The sequence below is a fragment of the Conger conger genome, chromosome 10 (genome assembly GCF_963514075.1).
Source record: "Conger conger chromosome 10, fConCon1.1, whole genome shotgun sequence".
Lineage (NCBI taxonomy): Eukaryota > Metazoa > Chordata > Actinopteri > Anguilliformes > Congridae > Conger > Conger conger.
The window spans coordinates 45,859,354-45,882,063 of record NC_083769.1 but is presented as its reverse complement, the minus strand read 5'-3'; the positions used below and the strand labels follow the sequence as shown (position 1 = coordinate 45,882,063).

Sequence of the window (22,710 nt, the reverse complement as noted above, 5' to 3'; positions counted from 1 at the left end):
TGTACCGACCTTCGAGATGAAGTTCATTTGAGGCTGCGAAGAAAAAAAAACTGAAATACTTAATCAGATATAGGATAGTTTGGGAAACAGAAGGTAAAATATCAGGCGATCTGATATAAATAAATAAAGCATCCTACAACAGTCATTACCAAGTTGTAGTAGACACCTTTTCAATCTGTGACTCCTTGAGCCCGGAACGTTCTGATATCCTGTGAAAAAAGAGAGAGACGTAGTCCCCCCCCCGCCCCCCCCCCCCCGCGGGGCCCATTATTTAAAAATCTCCAGATTAAAATCTCATTAAGACCTCTTCAGATCAGAATTAACCAGATTTTGAAATAGTTTTTTTTATTTTTTTGTTTAGGTTCTGTCTCCGTTTTTTAAATAATTTTCAGACAGAATCATTCTGATCGAGATACCACAAGATCGGGTTTACAGAATCCAGACAAACATTATTTGGATACAGCGCGCCTCCATCTGTTGGTCAAAATAATGCAACATTTCATTAAGACAAACAGACATGAGTTTGTATATTATTCATATTCACCTCTTTGAATCATCAATACAAAAGACATTGGCAAAAGTCAGTCTAATTTATTGCAGGTTCATGTGGATGCTGGTATAGTATCTTCTGAGTATCTTTTGCAGCAATTATTTTGGAACAGAAAACAATATATTTTCAAATAAAATATCCCAAGGCATTTACACATTTGTAAGGCTTGCAGTTTTCTTCAGACAACTTTTATTTTTGTGGGGTTCTTCTGGAAAATACTTTATGGGCCATTTAGAATCGGTACTGTTTTATAGAAGGATTTGTGTTCCTAATAATGTGCAAGGATTGGATCCAATTTATGCATCCCACATCAACCTTGAATCCATCCTGAGTCCACCCTTTCAGTGGGATCAAGACAAGCATTATTTTCCATATCAAAACTATCCTAATCTTCTCCTTCAAAATCTAGATTCTTGGTAGGATTTAATGACCAAATCCTTATCCCACTTTTTATTGTCAGGAGTTTTGAAATACCCAGTTTTGAAATTTAATCCCATCTGATTATTGAAATCAAATCCAAAAATGTTTTTGAATACTGGCCCACACGGGGTATTTCACAAAAAGGGTTACCTGAGTACAGGTAAAACCCGGAACATGTCTTTTGACTTCAGTCCCGTGTTCCAGATTTGGGAGGGCTCAAGGTTTTACTCAGTTATTCAGGCCAATTCTGCTTCATGAGACAGGGCCCCAGTTTTTACGATTTCCTCAATATTAGCCTATATATTAGACCCACAATTGACAAAGCTGTATGTCATATGAATTAACATTTTAATCCAGATTTCTGTGAATAAATAAAATGAGACATTTATATCAGTTTGCATTTATTAAACAAGAAAAAAGATACAAAGCTTTTTGTCATTTTATTTTTCGCTTGGTTTTTCCACAAACTCAGTTTTGTCTTAAAGAATCTTTATATGATACAACAATGCAAGATAAAGGAAAAAATATTTTAATAGATAGACCTATATAATCATTTAATATAGAAAATTGGTTAACAGTTAATATATTTAATATTTACAGAATATTTCATGCTAAGAATTGAAAATGTAGTACAGTACTTGATACAGGACAACACCAGTAAAATAAAATGTGCTCATACAACGACAATAATTAAATATAAAAAATAACAAATCAAATATTAATATTTAGACGGAGTGAAAGGATTTCAATAGACAAGGTTTTGTTTTAATGTATCGATTTAGGATTAAATGAGAAATCCAAAAATGGTATCCTCTCTTAAAATGACTTAAAATATAAGAAGGGCATAAGTATATTTATAACAGATGTACGGTTTCCCCACTTACTCCATTAAGGGAGAGAGACAGTGACGAGGCTGGATATGTTGTAGTCGGCATTAGGATACTGAGTCCAGAAAATAGCCAGGCAGCTTTTTTTTTTTTTTTTTAGCTATTTTGACATGTAAACAGTACATGCCAAGGTTCCATCCCTACACTCTGTAGTTCAACCCAGTATATTTCCAAATATATTTCTTCTGTCAAACAATGCAGGCATGTGCCACTGAAGCCGGGAGACACATTTCCTGTACGATTCTAGTCATTCAGAGCGATGGTAATATTGTTAGACTTGACAATTTTGGATCCAGGTTTTTACAAACTTCACCGTACACACTGCACCTTATAGCATAGGAAAGGTTAGCAAATTTGGTGAAGAGGCGTTTCACACGGTTGCAACAGTGAAGAAGCAGGAAGACGCATTAGCGTTAAATCATCAGCTTTCAAAGAATCTTTTCAAGTCATAATTAACTTTTTTAATTAATTTTTTACAAAGGAAGGACTTTTGTGGTAATTCCATAAACTTCTGTATGGTGCCAACATCATGTCACGAAACAAGAAACATCAAAGTTTGTAATGTCGTTTCACATCCCAGTAATTATTAGAAGAATCTTCATCACAATATAATTATATATGTTATATATTTTATATATTATAGTATTAGCTAATATTTTCCCTGCTGTTTCCACTGGGACAATGTTTGAGAAGCATTTCTTCAGTGTCCTGTAATAGTTTTTTGTGTGGCTGTGGAGGTTTTCCAGGACCACAGACGGGCCAGGATCTTCAGCCTCTGTGGATGTTCATATCTGAGAGAGCCTCTTAGCATTTCTTGTTTGTTTTTGTCAAGGTGTCAGTCACTTCAAATCATCTTTCAGTATTTTATTGTGTTATAGTCCTCTGAAAAAAATGTAAACTTGTTTTCAGACAAAAGGGAGAGTTTGCGGAAACAAGAAGGTGCTGGATTTATTGGTTGCAGTTGAAATTGTACTTCCCTCTAGGGTCTTTCAGCGAACTTATCCCTGGTTATGGGTATGCACTTTGTTGTACGTCGCCCTGGATAAGAGCGTCTGCCATGCCAATAATGTAATTGGTGAGATGCTGAGTATTCTGCTGAATTCATAATTGTTGTGGGGCCACTCCAGTTGGTGATCATGATGCCAAACTGTCAAATGCAGTATGTAGGTGTGATGATACTAATTGTGACTTTTGAACGATAAGATTAGCTTCGATAAACCAGGTGCAACATGAAAGATATATCAGTATTTATATTCCATTTGGTTATCCTTATTAAGTCCAAAGTACATTGTGTGGTTTTGTTTTCCCCGCTGTGTGCCAATTTTTCGCACACCCTCTCCTGATCTCTTTCCCAGTGGCTGCTGAACCGTGAGTCATAAGTGCCCTGTCCTATTGAACTGTGAGAATATTTTGAAAGACAGTTAGGATGCATAAGGAGTGGAGAACTTGCTCCAAAGAGGCACATAAATCAAAAGTAGTTCAGAAGCAACAACCTTACGTTGAAAAAATAACATTTATTATACTACTTTGTAGCTTTAATGTCATATAACATTACCAACCAGTTAGGTGTTTCGTGAAATGATGTTGGCACCATACAGAAGTTTATGGAATTACCACATTTGTTTTACCTTCCTTTGTACTACGTAAAAAAAAAAGTTTTAAAAGTTAATTATGACTTGAAAAGATTATCTGAAAGCTGATGATTTAACGCTAATGCGTCTTCCTGCTTCTTCACTGTTGCAACCGTGTGAAACGCCTCTTCACCAAATTTGCTTAACTTTCCTATGCTATAAGGTGCAGTGTGTACGGTGAAGTTTGTAAAAACCTGGATCCAAAATTGTCAAGTCTAACAATATTACCATCGCTCTGAATGACTAGAATCGGACAGGAAATGTGTCTCCCGGCTTCAGTGGCACATGCCTGCATTGTTTGACAGAAGAAATATATTGGGAAATATACTGGGTTGAACTACAGGGTGTAGGGATGGAGCCTTGGCCTGTATATGTAAGGAGCCTGGTGGCTGGGCTGGATTTGCCAGAGTTGGGTGGGGCTCGGTGTGCAGATGGATCCACGCTGTCAGGTTTGGGGGCGTGACGCAGCTGTTTCCTGTTTGACTAATGGAGTCAGGTTTAAAAGAAGCAGGTAAGGGGCAGACGCGAGAGAGATGCCGGGGTTGAATGTTGGATTCCGCGAACGGAATTTTAACCGGTCGATTATATTTCAGTCCGTTGTGTTTGGGTTTCTTTTCCTTTTTCTTTTCCTGTTTTGGTTTCTTCGAGTTGTGGCGTGCTCTCTGTTTTTTGAATAAATAAAATAAAGCTTTTTGCCCTTTACCCGCTTCGTCCTGAGCTCCTTGTGGTGGGTGGGTTCTGCATAAGAACAATAGGAATCCGTGGAGGGGGCGGGAGTCAGCTGGTGCTTTTCCCGCTCCCATTACATTACATTACATTATTGGCATTTGGCAGACGCTCTTATCCAGAGCGACGTACAACAAAGTGCATACCCATAACCAGGGATAAGTTCGCTGAAAGACCCTAGAGGTAAGTACAATTTCAACTGCAGTACATGCATATACATGTCAAAATAGCTTTTAAAAAAATAAATACAAAATAAATATAAGCTGCCTGGCTATTTTCTGGACTCAGTGTCCTAATGCCAACTACAACATCAGCCTCGTCACTGTCTCTCTCCCTTTATGGAGTAAGTGGGGAAACTGTACATCTCTGTTATAAATATACTTATGCCCTTATATTTTAAGTCATTTTAAGAGAGGATGCCAGTTTTGGATTTCTCATTTAATCCTAAATCGATACATTTATTTTTTATACATATGTAAGCCTTAATTATTGTCGTTGTATGAGCACATTTTATTTTACTGGTGTTGTCCTGTATCAAGTACTGTACTACATTTTCAATTCTTAGCATGAAATATTCTGTAAATATTAAATATATTAACTGTTAACCAATTTTCTATTTTAAATGATTATATAGGTCTAGCTATTAAAATATTTTTTCCTTTGACTTGCATTGTTGTATCATAAAGAGTAATTAAGACAAAACCGAGTTTGTGTCAAAGCCAAGCGAAAAATAAAATGACAAAAAGCTTTGTATCTTTTTTTCTTGTTTAATAAATGCAAACTGATATAAATGTCTCATTTTATTTATTCACAGAAATCTGGATTAAAATGTGTATTCATATGACATACAGCTTTGTCAATTGTGGGTCTAAGATATAGGCTAATATTGAGGAAATCGTAAAATCCAGAAGGATAATCCAGCCACACTCGCCACAAAATATGCTTGTTGAAGTTCTGTCAGGAGGCTCTTTGTGTGTCTACGTAAATGTGTGGTTTTGTACAACTGGGGCCCAGTCTCATGAAGCAGAATTGGCCTGAATAACTGAGTAAAACCTTGAGCCCTCCCAAATCTGGAACACGGCACTGAAGTCAAAAGACATGTTCCGGGTTTAGGTTTAGGTTTATTTATTTAGCACAAATTTTAGTTCAAATCTGTGCAAGGTGGGAGCGAAGCCCTTACAGGCTTGTACAGAGCTCCACACCTAGCCAACACTTATTAGTACATTTTTAGTACATTTAGCGGGCGAAATAAAATGTAGCCAATCCAAATCCAACATAGGATGATACGAGAAAGAAAAGAAAATAGAATGTTTAAGGATTAAACATCAGTTGATACGAGAAAGAAGAAACAGACAACATAGGATGATAATTAAATATAAGATGATATAAGAAAGAAGAAACAGACAACATAGAATGATGATTAAACATAAGATGATATAAGAAAGAAGAAACAGACAACATAGAATGATGATTAAACATAAGATGATTTAAGAAAGAAGAAACAGACAACATAGGATGATGATTGAATATATGATGATACGAAAAAGAAGAAACAGACATCATAGGATGATGATTGAACATAGGATGATACGAGAAAAAAGAAACAGACAACATAGGATGATGACTAAACATGGGATGATACAAGAAGAAGAGAAACAAATAACTGAGATAAATATTGAGTAGCAGTTTAGGTAGACATTAGATATTTTTTCAAATGTTTTTTTAAACACAGTTATGAGGACATAGATCTCAGTTGAGGGCTTAGTTCACTCCACAGCTTTGGGCCTCTAAAGGAAAGATTATACTGGTGTCTTGATGTTTGTGAGCGCGATAGGAATAGATTATTGTTGCTGTGTCTCGTTTGATGTGAATGGACATTGGAGGTGGAAATAAATAGATTCTGAAGGGTGTCTGGAAGTTCATGTTTTCTATACATGAATTTGTGGATGAATATGCATATCTGGTATGTGTTCACTTTTTCAATCGGCAATATGTTATATTTTTTAAAAAGGGGGGCGGATGGTGCATATCTATTTGAGTGGGAGATAAACCTTAAGTATTTCTTCTGTACTGTACGTAGTTTATTGAGATATGTAGGATAGGTCGCTGCCCAGATAATGTTACAGTAATTAATGAAAGGGAACAGGAAGCTATAATATAGAGTAAGATGAGCTGAAGAGTGAACTAAGGGACAAACTTTCCTCAATATGCCCAGCATCCTTGAAGATCTTTTGGTGACTATCAATAATGATGCCTAAGAATTTAGTATGCTGGACTAGATTGATTTCAGCATTATTTATGCGAATTTTGGCTAGTTCTTTTGGGTAGTGTTTATTTATGTTGCAAAAGATCATGAAGTTGCACTTCTTCACATTGAGGGTTAGTTTGTTTCGTTGGAACCATTGCGCTACAATAGATAGTTCATTATTAACAATTCTGATCAGGGAGTGAAAATCATCGTGGGAAGCTATGAGATTTGTGTCATCTGCGAACAGAACTGGAAGGAGATTTGTACATGACATGACCATATCGTTTATATAGATTAAAAATAATAAAGGACCCAGGACTGAGCCCTGGGGGACACCAAATGTGATCTTAGATTTCTTTGAGGAAACACCATTTAGATGGACATATTGCTCTCTATTGACAAGGTAATTGGTTAACAGTTTAAGGGCAGTATCCTTCACTCCATATCTTTTGAGTTTGGCAAGCAGTATAGCATGGCATACCGTGTCAAAGGCTTTGCTTAGATCCAGGAAGACACCAAGGGAAAATTTTTTGTTATCAAGAGCTGATGAGATATAATTAACGAGCTGTATTATGGCATACTCGGTAGAGTATTTTTTACGAAATCCATATTGGTGTTTGTATAATATATTATTTACTGCAAGGTGATTGGATAGTCTAGAATAGATCAGTTTTCCTAAGATTTTAGAGATACAAGGAAGAATTGATATAGGACGGTAGTTACTAAATTCCTTAGAATCACCTGATTTGAATATGGGTATGACTTTTGCGATTTTTAGATCGTGGGGGATGGTGCCAGACAGAAGAGATAAAGAAAGAATAAGAGTAAGAGGTGTGATGATGTGATCAAATGTCTCCTTGATAAGGATACTCTTGATTCCATCATGACCATGAGCTGAGTTCTTTAGAGACATGATGATGTCTCTGACTTCCTGTGAAGTTGGAGGATCGAGATTTTGGAGTGAAGAATACTGACCCCTGATCGAGTCACGAGGATCAACATTAGAGTTCTTAAAGTTAGAGGCAAGTTCAGGACCAACATTTACAAAGAAATCATTGAAACCATTAGCAATATCCGTTGGGTTGGAAAGAGATCCCTTAGTATCATTCATTTCCGTAGGAGTAGCTGATGATTTTTTATTGCGTTTCATAAGATGATTGATGAGGTTCCATGTTGCCTTGATGTCATTTGATGCTAATGTGAATTTATCAGAATATAATTTTTTCTTTGTTTTTCTTACTAGGGTTGTGAATTGGTTTTTACATTTCTTGTATGTTTCAATATTTATGGGGGTGGGGGTTATAATGGATTTCCTATAGAGGTTGTTTTTTTTACGGGATAGCTTCTTTAGTTCATCTGTTATCCATGGTTTTTCTTTAGAGTTATTATTTCTGATTGTTGTCGTAATCAAAGGAAACGATGAATCAAGGGCCAAATTGAGTAATTCAATAAATAATTCATAGGCTTTATTGACATCTTGCATCATGATTTGAAGGCGTCAAAGTTATTTCTCGAGAATTTACGGTATTTAATTGATATATTCAAAGGAGTCATAGGCCTACTATCACTGGAAGATTCATTAAGATGAATGATTTGGAAAACAGGGAGATGATCAGAGACATCGCATATCAAGAGGCCTGAAGTGATCTCAAAATCCATTGAATTAAGGAAAATATGGTCAATAAGTGTAGCTGATGAGTTTGTGATGCGGGAAGGTTTAGTAATTGAAGGAAAAAAATTATAAGAATAGAATACATTTAGGAAGTCAGTTGTAGTTGTGAGATCACCTTTAAGCAAGTTGATATTGAAGTCACCAAGTAGAATACATGTTCCGGGTTTTACCTGTACCCAGTGAAATACCCCGCGTGGACCAGTATTCAAAAACATTTTTGGATTTGATTTCAATAATCAGATGGGATTAAATTCCAAAACTGGGTATTTCAAAACTTGAATCTGTGATCCTGACAATAAAAATTGGGATAAGGATTTGGTCGTTAAATCCTACCTAGAATCTAGATTTTGAAGGAGGAGATTAGGATAGTTTTGATATGGAAAATCATGCTCGTCTTGATCCCACTGAAAGGGTGGACTCAGGATGGATTCAATGTTGATTTGGGATCACAATCCTTGCACATTATTAGGAACACAAATCCTTCTATAAAACAGTATCGATTCTAAATGGCCAATAAAGTATTTTCAAGAAGAACCCCACAAAAATAAAAGAAAGAAAGAAAGTTTCGAAAGAAAACTGTAAGCCTTACAAACGTGTAAATGCCTTGGAATATTTTATTTGAAAATATATTGTTATCTATTCTAAAATAATTGCTGCAAAAACAAGATTTTCACAGTTCCTCAGAAGATACTATACCAGCATCCACATGGACCTGCAACAAAATGTTTTTATTACATTGAATTCTGAAATTAGACTGACTTTTTTGCCTATGTCTTTTGTATTGATGATTCAAATAGGTAAATATAAGTAATATACAAACTCATGCCTGTTTGTCTTAATGAAATGTTGCATTATTTTGACCAACAGATGGTGGCGCGCTGTATCCAAATAATGCTTGTCTGGATTCTGTAAATCGGATCTTGTGCTATCTCGATCAGAATGATTCTATCTGAAAATTATTTGAAAAACGGAGACAGAACCTAGAACATCAATTTTATCTGGGATAGCAAAAACACGATTTCAAAATCTGGTTAATTCTGATCTGAAGAGATCTTAATGAGATTTTAATCTCGAGATTCACAGTTTTGAAATACCTTACTGGGCCCCGGTGATTTGCAATAAGCCCCCGTTGTTGTGGAACAATCTTCGGCAATACTTTACACAGAATCCCTTCAGATGAAACGTTCACCGTATTTAAATTGCCTGAACATGCCACACAGGATTGACTGACGGTGATAACTGATTCCTGCATTATTTCCTTTGCTGACAGTTCCTCACCTTTGCGATGCTAAGTCTTGGCCACAGGTTTTATTTACAAGTGTAAACGACATTTAGCACAACTATACTTGTATGCTACGCATATGCCACTTTATTTCACTTCTGACGTATCAGATAATCATTCAATGAAAAGAAAATTCCTGTTAAAACATGGAACGAGAAAAGGCTTTTTAGCAACGACGCGTTCACTTATTGGATGAGAGTACATTCGGGGGGTGTCCGCCGAAATGCTCCTGGTCCGCTTTTCTTACTGCACCGTTGTGTCAGGCTACGGATTTCAGTCTAATGGTTACCGCTTATGTGTACTTTGTTTGCTGTTCTTTTTTTTTTTTTTTCGTTTTCAAAATGTTCCCATTTGTTTTCTCATTCAAAGACGCATCTATTTCAGGTAAGTAGCTGCTCTAAAGTTGCTATACATACGTACGTATGTATACGTCTAGCTACGTATTTAGGACTCCGAGCGAGCCTATATAGAATTATTAGGTAATTTCTGCCTTAAGATGTGGCAGAATTGTGTTTTTCCCCCTTGCTTTTTGCGTTCATTTCTCTTATTTTTCCCATTTGCTTTCCCGAAGAAAAAAAAAAAAAAGGGAGGGGGGGGGGAACTACGTTTCTCTTTTTTTCCACAGGATCTCTGGGTCAGTCCAGAACGTTCCGGGCTCAAGGAGTCAGAGATTGAAAACACGTGTCTACTACAACTTGTGGATTTGTGGTAATGACTGTTGTAGGATGCTTTATTTGTATCAGTTCGCGTGATATTTTTCCTTCTGTTTCCCAAACTATCCGATATCTGATTAAGTATTTCTGTTTTTTTTCTTCGCAGCCTCAAATGAACTTCATCTCGAAGGTCGGTACAATGAGGTGAGTGAAACGTCTTCAACAGGCGACCTTGGTAGAATTTATCTAAGGCGACTGTACATGATTCTGCGATCACATCCAGTTTTCAGTGGTCACACATTGTCTACTTGGAGCGAGGGAACAAAAAAAAATGTTTTCTGGTTTCTGGTGAATCGCATTTGCGTAAATATTATCCTACAATCAGATTAAGATTGCATTTTTCTATAAGCACGACGTGTTCCTGCGGTATATGAATCGTGAATCGGATTCAAAATATACTTAATAATGGAATTATCCAACTTTCACAAACAATTGCTTCTCTTTTGGTCAATCTATAAACACAATTTTTCTTCCCAGCGATTATATAGTGTAATATGTATGTATTTGGACAGTGGTGCACTGTCTGTTCTGACTTTGACCTTTAATTTGATTGTATACGCATCCATATTGGGTGAACCGTGTAGGAATTACTTTTTTAAGCCTGCACCAAAGAAGCGAATACACTCGACTAATAAGAAACGGCCGATAAGCCAACTGTCCAATTACTTTGGTCCGCTAAAATGGAGGGACTATGTATAAAAATGGATGTGATTCCTTCACGGATCACCCAATATGGATGTAAGTATCCTCAAATTACAGGTGACAGTGGTCTCTCTAACCTCATATTCGCCGTTTCATTTTGAATCCAACCTGCTGGAGTACAGAGGCAAAAGGATAGCAATTGCACCACTGTCCAAATACTGCTCTGTATATGGAATAACAGGGACATTTTATATTTTAAAAAATGACTGTTTCATGGAAAATGTTTCTCTAACAGCATAATGTTGGTGAACCAACATTGGATGTTGGATGTTTAATACCCCGGTTAACCTGGAGGAATTTGCTAGGGTTTCAGATGCTATTCCCACTGGGGGTGTGATGCTCTTTAGGGATGTAGCCTCAAATAGCCCGGATTGCTCGGATATGCTTTTGTGCACAATTTAAATGAAATGATCTCAGCATACATCTTTATTTCAGAATGATGTAGTAGGCACTGGATACGTACATATCAAATTATTGGGGAATTATGTAAGATTCACCGATCTCATTTGGGGGAAAAGATTTGGAATTTACCCTCTAAATATGATTAACAAGTAAAATTCTAAATAATACTCAAATTGTATTGCTGCAGGGCGGCACGGATGGTGCAGTGGGTAGCACTGCCGCCTCACAGCAAGGAGGTCCTGGGTTCGAATCCCCGTCGGCCGGGGCCTCTCTGTGCGGAGTTTGCATGTTCTCCCCGTGTCTGCGTGGGTTTCCTCCGGGTACTCCGGTTTCCTCCCACAGTCCAAAGACATGCATGTTAGGCTGATTGGAGAGTCTAAATTGCCCGTAGGTATGAGTGTGTGAGTGAATGGTGTGTGTGCCCTGCGATGGACTGGCGACCTGTCCAGGGTGTATTCCTGCCTTTCGCCCAATGTATGCTGGGATAGGCTCCAGCCCCCCTGCGACCCTGATCAGGATAAGCGGGTTCAGATAATGGATGGATGGATGGATGTATTGCTGCAATTAAAAAAAATAATAATTCTGGAAATTCTTGTCAAAAATTTGTACTTTTAAATCATACAGACTGTGATTTTACACTTTGATTTTTACACAATTTGAAGATTTCATATTTATACATCTAACCACTGTTCAGAAAGAAACCAAATGGCAGCCGACATCTAAATATTTTTCTCATCATTTTCAAATCAATAATGATCTAGTTCTATGCTGTAAACACCTTCTCAGACATCGTAGGAGCAAACCGTACTACATCAGTCAGTTTGCCCTAGGTTTGCAACAGGATGCTCAATGCACCACCGTTTCTGTTTAAATAAACGTTTATTTCTTTATTTCTGTTGCACTTTTCTTTTTTCCTCTTTTGGGTTTGAACAGTTTCTTTTCACAAGTATTTGGTTGAAGTTGAAAAATATCATTTTGTTTCTGAACGTTTTGTTGTTTTAAAAATCTGATTTGACAGGAATGCACATTTTTACCTGCTGGTTGTAGATTTGCAGTCCTGGTCCTGCTTGGCATTATTTATAAATTCATGCATACTTTAAATTGTTTTGCACGGGCAACATTGTTGCTTTTCATATGACACTGATTTCACAAGCAAATTGATTATTTTTACATATTTACTCCATAATGGCAGTAGTATGACACAATAACACAGCACAAGTAATATTGGCTACTATTGTGAATGTACGTTATGCAATATAATGCCTCACAATCCTTTGATTAAATCTTTCTTCTTTTTCAGACGGCTTCATCGTTTGGGACTCGTATTGTTTGGTCTTCTGTTACTGTTCATCGTGTTTGTGAGGTAGGAGTGTCTCCTTCACCATGCAAGAATAAACAAAAACAGCCTGAGCTAAAGAATCAAAATGTCACATTACAGAATGCAGAATGACAATGTGCACGCTTTCACTAATTTATTTATTTGTAAATTTTCAAGTGTACTGTATCCATTTTATTTATTTTTGTTGCTGTTTCGTTCTGTTGCTGCAATGTGACTCTCGAAAACACATTACATACGTCTTCCTGTTTGTTCCTCTGAAACAATACTGATTCCCTATCCTCTACCAGGCAGCCTTTTAGTTGTGTCTTAAAGGGGAAAGAACTTACGTGTAACTAATTACAAACATAAAATGTTGCAGGAAAAGTCACGATTCATCAGGGAAAACTAAAAGATGTTATGTTTTGAAGTTTGAAATTTGATGAAGCAAACGTGTCTGTTGTAATGTTCAGGTTTTTTGAAAGCCATCTGAGGAAATGTCAGTTTCCCCCTGCTGCAAAGCCAGAACCTGGAGACCACGTAGACAACTCCCTGGATCTCTGGTACTGTGTGTGTTCATTTTTTTAAACGGAATAATGTTTGTAATTCATTAACTGGTGATCCTGGGCAGTCCCTTTACAGTGAACATGTAAGGTGGTATTCTTTGCTTTATTCAGACGGGTAGAAAACATTGGTGCCATCGTCTGGATCATTCAGTTTCTTTAGTGCGGAAACGGAAAGACCCAGCGTACCAAATACGCTGCCAATTTAAACAAAACATAGGGTCACCTTGGAGTGAGGTGTGGGCAATGTTATCTTCATATATATAACCTTGTGACCACACAGACAAGCTCAGACACTTGTGCTGAAATATTATCCAGGTTACAGAATGATGCCTTGTCAATATTACCCTTCCCCGCCCCCCCCCCCCCCTCATTTTGTCCCTCTTCTCAGCTCCCGAACCGATGTGACGACATCGACGGACTGGGGAGCTCCCATTTTGTGGGACGGGATGTTTGATCCTGACACCTACGACAAGTATCACCAAAAAATGGGCACCTCTGTGGCACTGACTGTGTTCGCCGTCGGGAGGTTAGCGCTGTTTGTGACACGTTCGGGCCTCTCGTGTCTGCTGTCCACAAGTCCACCCGTTGAGCTGAATCTAGTGTCTTCCCCTGACGGAGCCCCTGATATCACACCATTCAGAGCAGAACACAAGCTTGTTTGCGCTTTCTTAAATCTATAGTGGAGGTGGTGGCAGTGAACGTTGATAAATACAAGTTCTTGGCGGACATTTTAAATTATTGCTGATTTGTTTAACACAATGCAGCACAGCTTGCTTTAATTCATCCTATGCACCAAATTCAGTGGGAATTGAATGATTAACAGAGCTGTTTGCTGCAATTAATTTAATTATTTTACTGGCTTGATCCTGAATCAAAATAAGAAAAATCAACTGATGGAGGACTGAAATACGTGAGGGATCAATGAGATTATTGAACAAAAGCTGTTGGAAAGAGTTCGATTATATAAATAATTTGCTATTTAGCTGACGCTTTTATCCAAAGTGACGTACAGTTGATTAGACTAAGCAGGGGACAAATGGAGCAAGTCAGGGTTCATGGCTACACTGCAAGTACAAGCTTCTATGTGTAATCTGAGTGGTTTTGAGATATGGAGCTTCAAATATTCCAAAGTGAATGGGCTACAAGCAGATGCCTGTTCAATTTTTCACCAAAATTTGTGTCAAAAATGTCAGTTGGACATGTAATTGTCTTGACTGGGTATTGAACCACCAACCATCCCAGTCCGAGTTATGTACCGCTTGGCACCTCCCCCTCTCCGAACCTCCACCTCACGCTCACGACTATTGTCTGTTGTGGCTCCACGATGGTAGAATGAACTCCCTGTTGAGGTCCGAACTGTAGAATTGTAGAACCCCTGGTTGTGGGTATGCACTTTGTTGTACTTCGCTCTGGATAAGAGCATCTGCCAAATGCAATGTAATGTAATGTACCGGCGCCTAATAGGCTGCCCGTAATATGAATGTTTGATAATGTTGGGGGGAGAGGGATGGGGTTGTCTTATGGGCCCAGGTTGCAGTTTAAATAGATGGGTTTTTCAGTGTGTCAGAAGATGGCGGGTAACCATTGTAAGAGAAATTAGGAACTTCTGACACTGCATACATAACACTCTACTGTGTATTTCTGTGTGCCTTTTTAACAGATATCTGGAAGTGTACCTGATGGATCTGCTGTCCTCAGCGGAACTCCACTTTATGGAGGGTTTACCGGTGACGTACTACGTGTTCACCGACGCCCCAGAGAACGTGCCGGGGCTCCAGCTGAAGACTGGCCGGGCCCTGGAGATCATCAAGATCAAGAGGCACGAGCGCTGGGAGGACATCTCCATGATGCGCATGAAGACCCTCGCAGACGCCGTCCAGACACGCATCCGTCACGGCCACCGGTACGTCTTCTGCCTGGACGTGGACATGGTCTTCGCCGGTCGCTTCGGCTCGGAGGCACTCGGGGAGTCGGTTGCCCTGCAGCACTCCTCCTTCTACAACACCCCCAAGGTAAGGTACACCTACGACCGCAACCCCAACTCCACGGCCTGCATGGAGACTGGGGACCTGTACTACCACGCGGCCGTGTTCGGGGGCACGTGGGAGTCCGTGGTGAACCTGACCGAGAGCTGTCACCGGGGCATAATGACGGACAAGAGGAAGGGGGTGCAGGCTCTGTGGCATGACGAGAGCCACCTCAACAAGTACTTCTGGCTCAACAAGCCCAGCAGAGTGCTCTCGCCAGAGTATGGCTGGAACCCCCTCAACGGGCCCAGCCGAGAGATACACGTCAAGAGGCTGCTCTGGGCTGAGAAACACTACAGCAGACTCAGGACCTAGAGGTACCATGGACCAAAAATAAAACAAAAATAAAACCTTTATATGCACAACATCTCACAAAACAATTGCACATTTACAACATGCAGTACAAACTTTTTTTTGGCATGATTATGATGTTTACGAGGATACTAAATATGTGTGAAGTTTTACACACAAAAAAACAGTTTTAAAAGTGTGAAAAAATGCAAAAATCGTTGTATGCTTGGAGCCGATTCACTTTGGAATCTTTGAAGCTCAATATATCAAAACCACTCAGGACACAGAACCTTATCCTGTAACTCCAAGATCACAAAATATTTTGCCCCAATTTCAGTTATCAGCACAAAACTGTAAAACGTGCAAAAACTGTAATCAACATAGTAATATCCTCCATGGACATAGATAATGACTGATTCTTCATTATCAACCTTTACAGCCTCTGTTGGTATTGCTTCCATGGGATTACTGTATGGTATGAATCTGTAACTGATCACTGCCACTGACTTCCAACAAAAAGCTTAACCTTTCTATGGGAACGCGCTTATGCAACCACTTATAGTCCATAGCAGGGCTGTGATAGTGCCTTTCCATCAGGAAGGATTTAATGAATGTCAATCAACGTGTCGCCATATGTAAACGGTTTTCCTTCCTTGAAACATGCCGGTATTTTCAATGTTAAAGCCCATTTGCTATACATTTGTCACGGATGTTTGAATTGAATTCGTAAAACCGTCTTTTCTCCGTGGGCAGAGGTTGTTGGGGGGTGACTTCAGGAAATAGCAACGCGCTAAGTCACTGCGGGGAATGCTATCGTTTCGTTAAAAGGTCCGTTCTGTTTTTTCATTTTCGTTGACTTGACAATGAGCAATGAGCTCTGGTGCAGTTCCCTAGCAACGCAATTAAAGATTGCGAAAAACAAAAAAACCACTTGCCTACTTGGAAGTTAGCCAGGCTACTTTGTTCAACTTCCCAGTCCTTCCCATGTTGATTTTAACATCGTCCGGAAATTCCAACGGCTGCCTCGAAGCTAAACGACTCGTTAGAAAAATCTATTTAAAAACAAACTGGTTGTATGCTTTATAAATTGGTAAACAGCGAAGTAATGTAGGCCTAATGTAGGGCTTTAACATCCAAAATACCAGAATATAGTATTTCAACAGGAAACATCAAAATTCTAATTCCATCCATTACATGTTGCTACCACAGACACTTTATGCTTGTAACTATCAAGATTTCTTCAAACTTCAAACGGTGGCTTATTGTGGTTTGAGACAAACAAGATTTTAATTTTATGAATACATACACAAGGCCACCTTTTGTTGCAGTTTGTGATGTCTTATCAGCTATGGTGTTTTCCATTCGAAGCGCAGTTAATGGCTTTAAATCTCTTATTTTCCTTAAAGTATTTTGTGGAATTGTTAATTGCATTGCTAATTTAAATGTTTTTATATTTATTACGACTTACCCAGCTCTCCCCTACTCTGTAAGTTGTCACGCTGTTCATTCCTCTAACACTCGTCACTTCCTCAAAAAATGTTAATGCGGCAGCCTGTAGCGTAGTAGTTAAGACTGGGACCCGCAAGGTCAGTGGTTCGATCCCCGGTGTAGCCACAGTGAGATCCACACAGCCGTTGGGCCCTTGAGCAAGGCCCTTAACCCTGCATTGGTCCTATTTAGTCTAATCAACTGTACGTCGCTCTGGACAAGAGCATCTGCCAAATGCCATTTATGTAATTTTCTCAGGTCAACTTCCTGTTTTTTGTGGTCAAAGCCATAGATACGGAAACGTAGATACCTCATTGGCCCCTGCTCTATGTCGTCGCTTTGAATGTGATAATCAAAATATACATTATAACTATCCAAAGTAATATTCTTATCGGCCTAGGTAACTATAGCTGTGAAATAACTGCAGTGGAGTAATACTGCATTTGGGTAATAACCGCATATTTGATTTAGCTGTCCCTGTGGCTAATACCACCACAAAGGTAGAGTCAAAGGTAGAGACACACCGGTCAGGTATCCTGTTTGGGTGGGGGTCTAGAAACTGATGCTATTTTTTAATAGTCTTAGAATAAAGTCCGGTCTGGTCGGAGTATCCTAATCTTATTATATTGAATTTACGAGCAGGAAATACAACATCTACTGAGAATTAGAAGAGTGATCACAGCGTTATTGTGGTTAATTACAGTCATGCTGGTGGCAGTTGGACCAGCCCAGCAGACCCTATAAAACAATCTCCAGTCGACACAGTAATGAGTCTCTAACCACCACCCATGATTGCTCCAAACTTGAGTCCAGCTAGAAGGGAGTGTGCTTAAAGGAAGACTCATTTGCACTGCAGTCCGCAAACCAAACGTCCAGAAAGGGAATAGATCTGGAGGATTTCCTTATTATACTCAAATATGACTAGCATTTTTCCAAATAGTCTACTCCACAGATATGACCTATGACTGACTGCTGACCACCCAGATATGGCTGCCACGCAGATGCACGTATAATCTCGAACGCGGTATCTACGTTTCTATATCTATGGTCACACTAATCACGTGATTATTTTTCACCTTCAAAAGTAATAAAATGGCACTACACATTTTATGTAATAAAACTCTTTTTCTAGGAGTGTTGAAACGAAATGTGAGAAAACAGTGAAAAGTGTGACAATATGCCCTCCTCTCTCCTATTTAAGAAGAATTTTATGTTCTGTCCTGTGAATTTTCAGTGCTGTATCTAGGTTTGGACTACAGTGATTTCTTGTAATGTAATTTAATGTATTATAATGAATTCTTAAACAATCTTGAAATGGGAATTGATTCGTGATTAATATAAATCAATCATTTGGTGATGTACAATACTGTGCAAAGGTTTTAGGCAGGTGTGAAAAAATGCTGTAAAGTAAGAATGCTTTCAAAAATAGAAATCGTAATAGTTTATTTTTATCAATTTACAAAATGCAAAGTGAGTGAACAGAAGAAAAATCTAAATCAATTCAATATTTGGTGTGACCACCCTTTGCCTTCAAACCAGCATCAGTTCTTCTAGGTACACTTCGATTAACCAATTATACCAAACAGGAGCCAATGACCCTCAATTTAATATGTTTGTTGAAACACAATAATTAACTGAAACAGAAACAGCTGTGTAGGAGGGTTAAAACTGGGTGAGGAACAGGCAAACTCTGCTTCCAAGGTGAGGTTGCTGAAGACAGTTTAATGTCAGAAGTCATACACCATGGCAAGACTGAGCATAGCAACAAGACACACGGTAGTTATACTGCATCAGTAAGGTCTCTCCCAGGCAGAAATTTCAAGGCAGACAGGGGTTTCCAGATGTGCTGTCCAAGCTCTGTTGAAGAAGCACAAAGAAACGGGCAACGTTGAGGACCGTAGATGCAGTGGTCGGTCACTTCCCTTCCCAATTGGAAGATGTCCAGCAGTGCCATCAGCTCAGAATTGGCAGAAACCAGTGGAGCCCAGGTACATCTATTGTGCTGGTCAGAAGTGCAGAAGTCTTCATGGAAGAATTGCAGCCAAAACGCCATACCTCCGACATGGAAACAAGGCCAATGACTGAACTATGCATGAAAACACAGGAACTGGGGTGCAGAAAAATAGCAGCAGGTTCTCTGGGCTGATGAGTCAATGTGAAATATTTGGCTGTAGTAGAAGGCAGTTTGTTCACCGAAGGGCTGGAGAGCGGTACAAGAATGAGTGTCTGCAGGCAACAGTGAAGCATGGTGGAGGTTCCTTGCAAGTTTGAGGCTGCATTTCTGCAAATGGAGTTGGGGATTTGTTCAGAATGAATGGTCTCCTCAATGCTGAGATACTTATCCAGGCAGATAATTATCCATCATGCAATACCATCAGGGAGGCATCTGATTGGCCCCAAATGTATTCTGCAGCAGGACAACCCCAAACATACAGCCAATGTCATTAAGAACTATCTTCAGCATAAAGAAGAACAAGGAGTCCTGGAAGTGATGGTATGGCCCCCACAGAGCCCTGATCTCAACGTCATCGAGTCTGTCTGGGATTACATGAAGAGACAAGCATTTGAGGCTGCCTAAATCCACAGAAGAACTGTGGCTAGTTCTCTTGAGATTTTTGGGATAACCTACCTGCCAAGTTCCTTCAAAAACTGTGCAAGTATACCGAGAAGAATTGATGCAGTTTTGAAGGCAAAGGGTGGTCACACCAAATATTGATTTGATTTAGATTTTTCCTATGTTCATTTACTTCTTCTGTTTATACATTTTGTTAATTGATAGAAATGTTAATAGTTTATTTTTATTTTTTAAAGAATTATTCTTTTACACCTTTTTTTCACACCTGCCTAAAACTTTTGCACAGCACTGTATTTGTGTGAAGATGTGCACTGTGCTTCTGTGTCCACTATGGCCACATTTCCTCTTAATGAGTAAGTGAATTAAAGGTAATCAAATTTGTGTGTTGACAACTTTAATCTCTACTATTCTGTATCTCCAGCACTGGTAGGTGGAATGGACAAAGTGATTATCTCTCGGCTCTGGAAAATGGAGTAACCTGTTTCCTTTTCGGAGATAGAGAAGTATGGCTGGTATAGGAGTGTCAACCTTTGACCTTTCGTTGCTCTGAATAAGAGTCTACTAAATTCCTGTAATGTAATGTAAAAAAATATATTTATGTTATTTATGTTATCGGGTGATTATGGCAATGGTTGCCATTTAAAATGTTCTTGTGTAATAAACCAGACACACTGTGGAATGTAATGATACTGAATAATGGGAAAATAAAATGATTGTGAATTAAATTGCAGTGTAAGGGCTTGGTTTGTCTGGGTGAGAAAGACATGAGTGAGTCTACAGCTGATACTGTCGTTCTTTTCTCCAATTTCTTCAATCTTGTTTTAAATGGTTATTAATCATAATTATTCTCTGGTTGGTTTTCTGGCTTTCTTGATCTGTACATACCACTGCCTACTGTAATGGAGTCTCCTATTGTAAGTGAAATTAACTACATGGTGGTTCAGATTAACTTGAGGTTTCTAGCATCAACAGTGACTAATCACTCAGTAAATAATTTCAGTAGTGGCAGCATATGTATTGTAGCGTCCCTGGTTGGGACTTGCAGCATAAGCGCTGCCAGCCAAGGGGATGTGTTTCCGGGTCGGCGTAAGTCGAGTTGTTGTTGTTCTGGGTGATCTTCACTTATTTGTGTGGCTTCTCGACAATAAAGTTTAAAAAGATAACCACAAGCTCACGTCTCTGCCTCCGTTTAAACTGGACCGTTACACTGGTGTCAGAAGAAACAATTGCGGTAAGGAGACGGGGTTTTGGTCGGATGATAACGTTAGCTAGTTAGTTTAGTTTCAGTGTTAGTTAGATAGTGTAGGCGAGCACAATGGACAACGGCGTTATACCGAAGATAAAATTTGAGCCACGGGGCGAGACGGAAGACATCCCTGTGGAAGAGAGGGCCATGCCACAGTTACAGTTCGTTTCGGGGCCGGATGATGACCGCCAGCGTGGACATACTGCTGTAGCCACAGAGAAGGGAGGGGAGAACTGTGGAGGGAGGAGTATGGAGATCTTGACAACCTGCAGCAAGCGCAGCTGAGGCAGCTGCTGGCGGAGTTCCAGGACGAGAGTTGCGGTGAGCGAGAGTGAAGTCGGGAGGACCTACCTGGCACAACACGCAATAGACACTGGAAACGCACGTCCAGTCAAGTGCCGTCCACGCCGCCTTCCTCTTGCTCGCCAACAGGCCTGTGACAAGGCCGTGGATGAACTGTTGCAGTCGGACTTCATTGAGCCCTCCGACAGCCCCTGGGCAGCCCCGGTGGTCATGGTTGCCAAGAAGGATGGGGGCTACCGCCGGCTGAACGAGGTGACCACAAAGGACTCATACCCTCTCCCTCGCATCGACGAGTCCCTAGACCTCGTCTCGGGGTCCTTGTGGTTTACCACGTTAGACCTCAAAAGCGGCTACTACCAGGTGCCCCTCTCCCCTGAGTCCCGCCCCAAATCAGCTTTCTGTACTGGCCGTGGCCTGTGGCAGTTTAAGGTCCTTAGTTTCGGACTTTGCAACGCCCCCGCTACTTTTGCCCGGCTGATGGACAGAGTGCTGGCCGATATCCCCCGCCAGGAGTGCCTGGTATACCTGGACGACATCCTGGTCCATGGTCGCTCCTTCGAGGCTGTCCTGGGGTCCCTGCGACGGGTCCTGGAGAGGGTAAGGGCAGCGGGGCCTGACGTTGCACCCTGAGAAGTGCTACTTCATGCGGAGGAGGGTGCCCTTCCTAGGGCACGAGCTGGGTGTGGAGGGCATCAGCACCATGGATGAGAAGGTGAGGGCTGTGAAGGACTGGCCCACCCCCTGCAACCAGAGCCAACTCAAAAGTTTTGTCAGGCTCCGAGAAAGCTTTGACTGGGGGCGTCAAAAGAGAGATGTCGACGACTTCTGCCGCCGCTGCAACGTTTGTGTGGCATGCAAAGGCCCAACCCGGGCGCTCACATGCTCCACTCCAACAGTTCCCCGTAGGGTGCCCCATGGAAAGGGTCGGGGTGCACATTGTGGGGCCGTACCCGCGTTCCGACGGGGGTAACCGCTTCGTCCTTTCTGCCATCGACTACTTTACAAAGTGGCCCGGAGGCATATGCCATCCCAGACCAGGAGGCCGAGACGATTGTCGATGCCCGAGTGGGGGGGGCATGATCAGCTGTTTCGGGGTGCCTGAGTCCATCCACAGTGACCGAGGTACGAATTTCGAGTCCCGGGTGTTCTCCGCCATGTGTGAGCGCCTAGGTGTACATAAGACCCGCACCACCCCCTTACACCCACAGAGTGACGGATTGGTGGAGAGGTTCCACCGCAACCTGGGGGATCATCTGGCCATCGTCACCTCCCAGCACCAGCGGGATTGGGACCAACACCTGCCCATGGTGCTTATGGCGTGCCGCTCTGCTCCGCTCTTCTAACCCCGCTGTTACCCCTTTACACAAGTCCGATCACCACTTCATTTCCTTCTCCATCCCCCTAGCTGCTCTACCTCCCTCCCCTTCTCTCACCCCCACTGTTTCTGTCCGATGTAACCTCCGCTCTCTATCGCCTTCCTCCCTTGCCCCCAGAGTCACCGCTTCCCTCCCTCCTCTTGAATCCTTCTCCAAACTACCCACTGATTCAGCATCTTCCGTGCTGTTTTCCTCTCTCTCCTTAGCCCTTGACTCTCTCTGTCCTCTTGTCTCCCGGCCTGCTCGATCCTCCTCTCCCAGCCCATGGGTTTCTGACCTTCTACGTTCCT

General features: G+C 40.6%; 1 protein-coding gene across 2 annotated transcripts; it reads left to right on the top strand.

Moving 5' to 3' along the window:
* Positions 1–9,737: 9,737 nt before the first annotated feature.
* Positions 9,738–20,220, top strand: LOC133138941 (alpha-1,3-galactosyltransferase 2-like). 2 transcript variants are annotated; one of them, XM_061258097.1, is made up of 8 exons: positions 9,738–9,800; positions 10,042–10,124; positions 10,236–10,273; positions 12,534–12,596; positions 13,022–13,111; positions 13,503–13,640; positions 14,775–15,458; positions 19,917–20,220. In XM_061258097.1, exons 3-7 carry the CDS (start codon positions 10,242–10,244, stop codon positions 15,454–15,456), a joined length of 1,005 nt encoding a protein of 334 aa, XP_061114081.1. In that variant the 5' UTR covers positions 9,738–9,800; positions 10,042–10,124; positions 10,236–10,241; the 3' UTR covers positions 15,457–15,458; positions 19,917–20,220. The 2 variants fall into 2 exon arrangements, with proteins under 2 accessions (XP_061114081.1, XP_061114082.1); XM_061258098.1 differs by lacking the exon at positions 9,738–9,800 and having other exon boundaries at positions 10,029–10,124.
* The last annotated feature ends 2,490 nt before the right edge of the window (positions 20,221–22,710 follow it).

Bases quoted from the DNA above. Each gene is read 5' to 3' on its own strand.
- LOC133138941 (XM_061258097.1), top strand. From the start codon at position 10,242: ATGAACTTCATCTCGAAGGTCGGTACAATGAG. The intron at 10,274-12,533 runs GTGAGTGAAACG...CTTCTTTTTCAG, and splicing joins TCGAAGGTCGGTACAATGAG to ACGGCTTCATCGTTTGGGAC. The intron at 13,112-13,502 runs GTACTGTGTGTG...CCCTCTTCTCAG, and splicing joins GACAACTCCCTGGATCTCTG to CTCCCGAACCGATGTGACGA.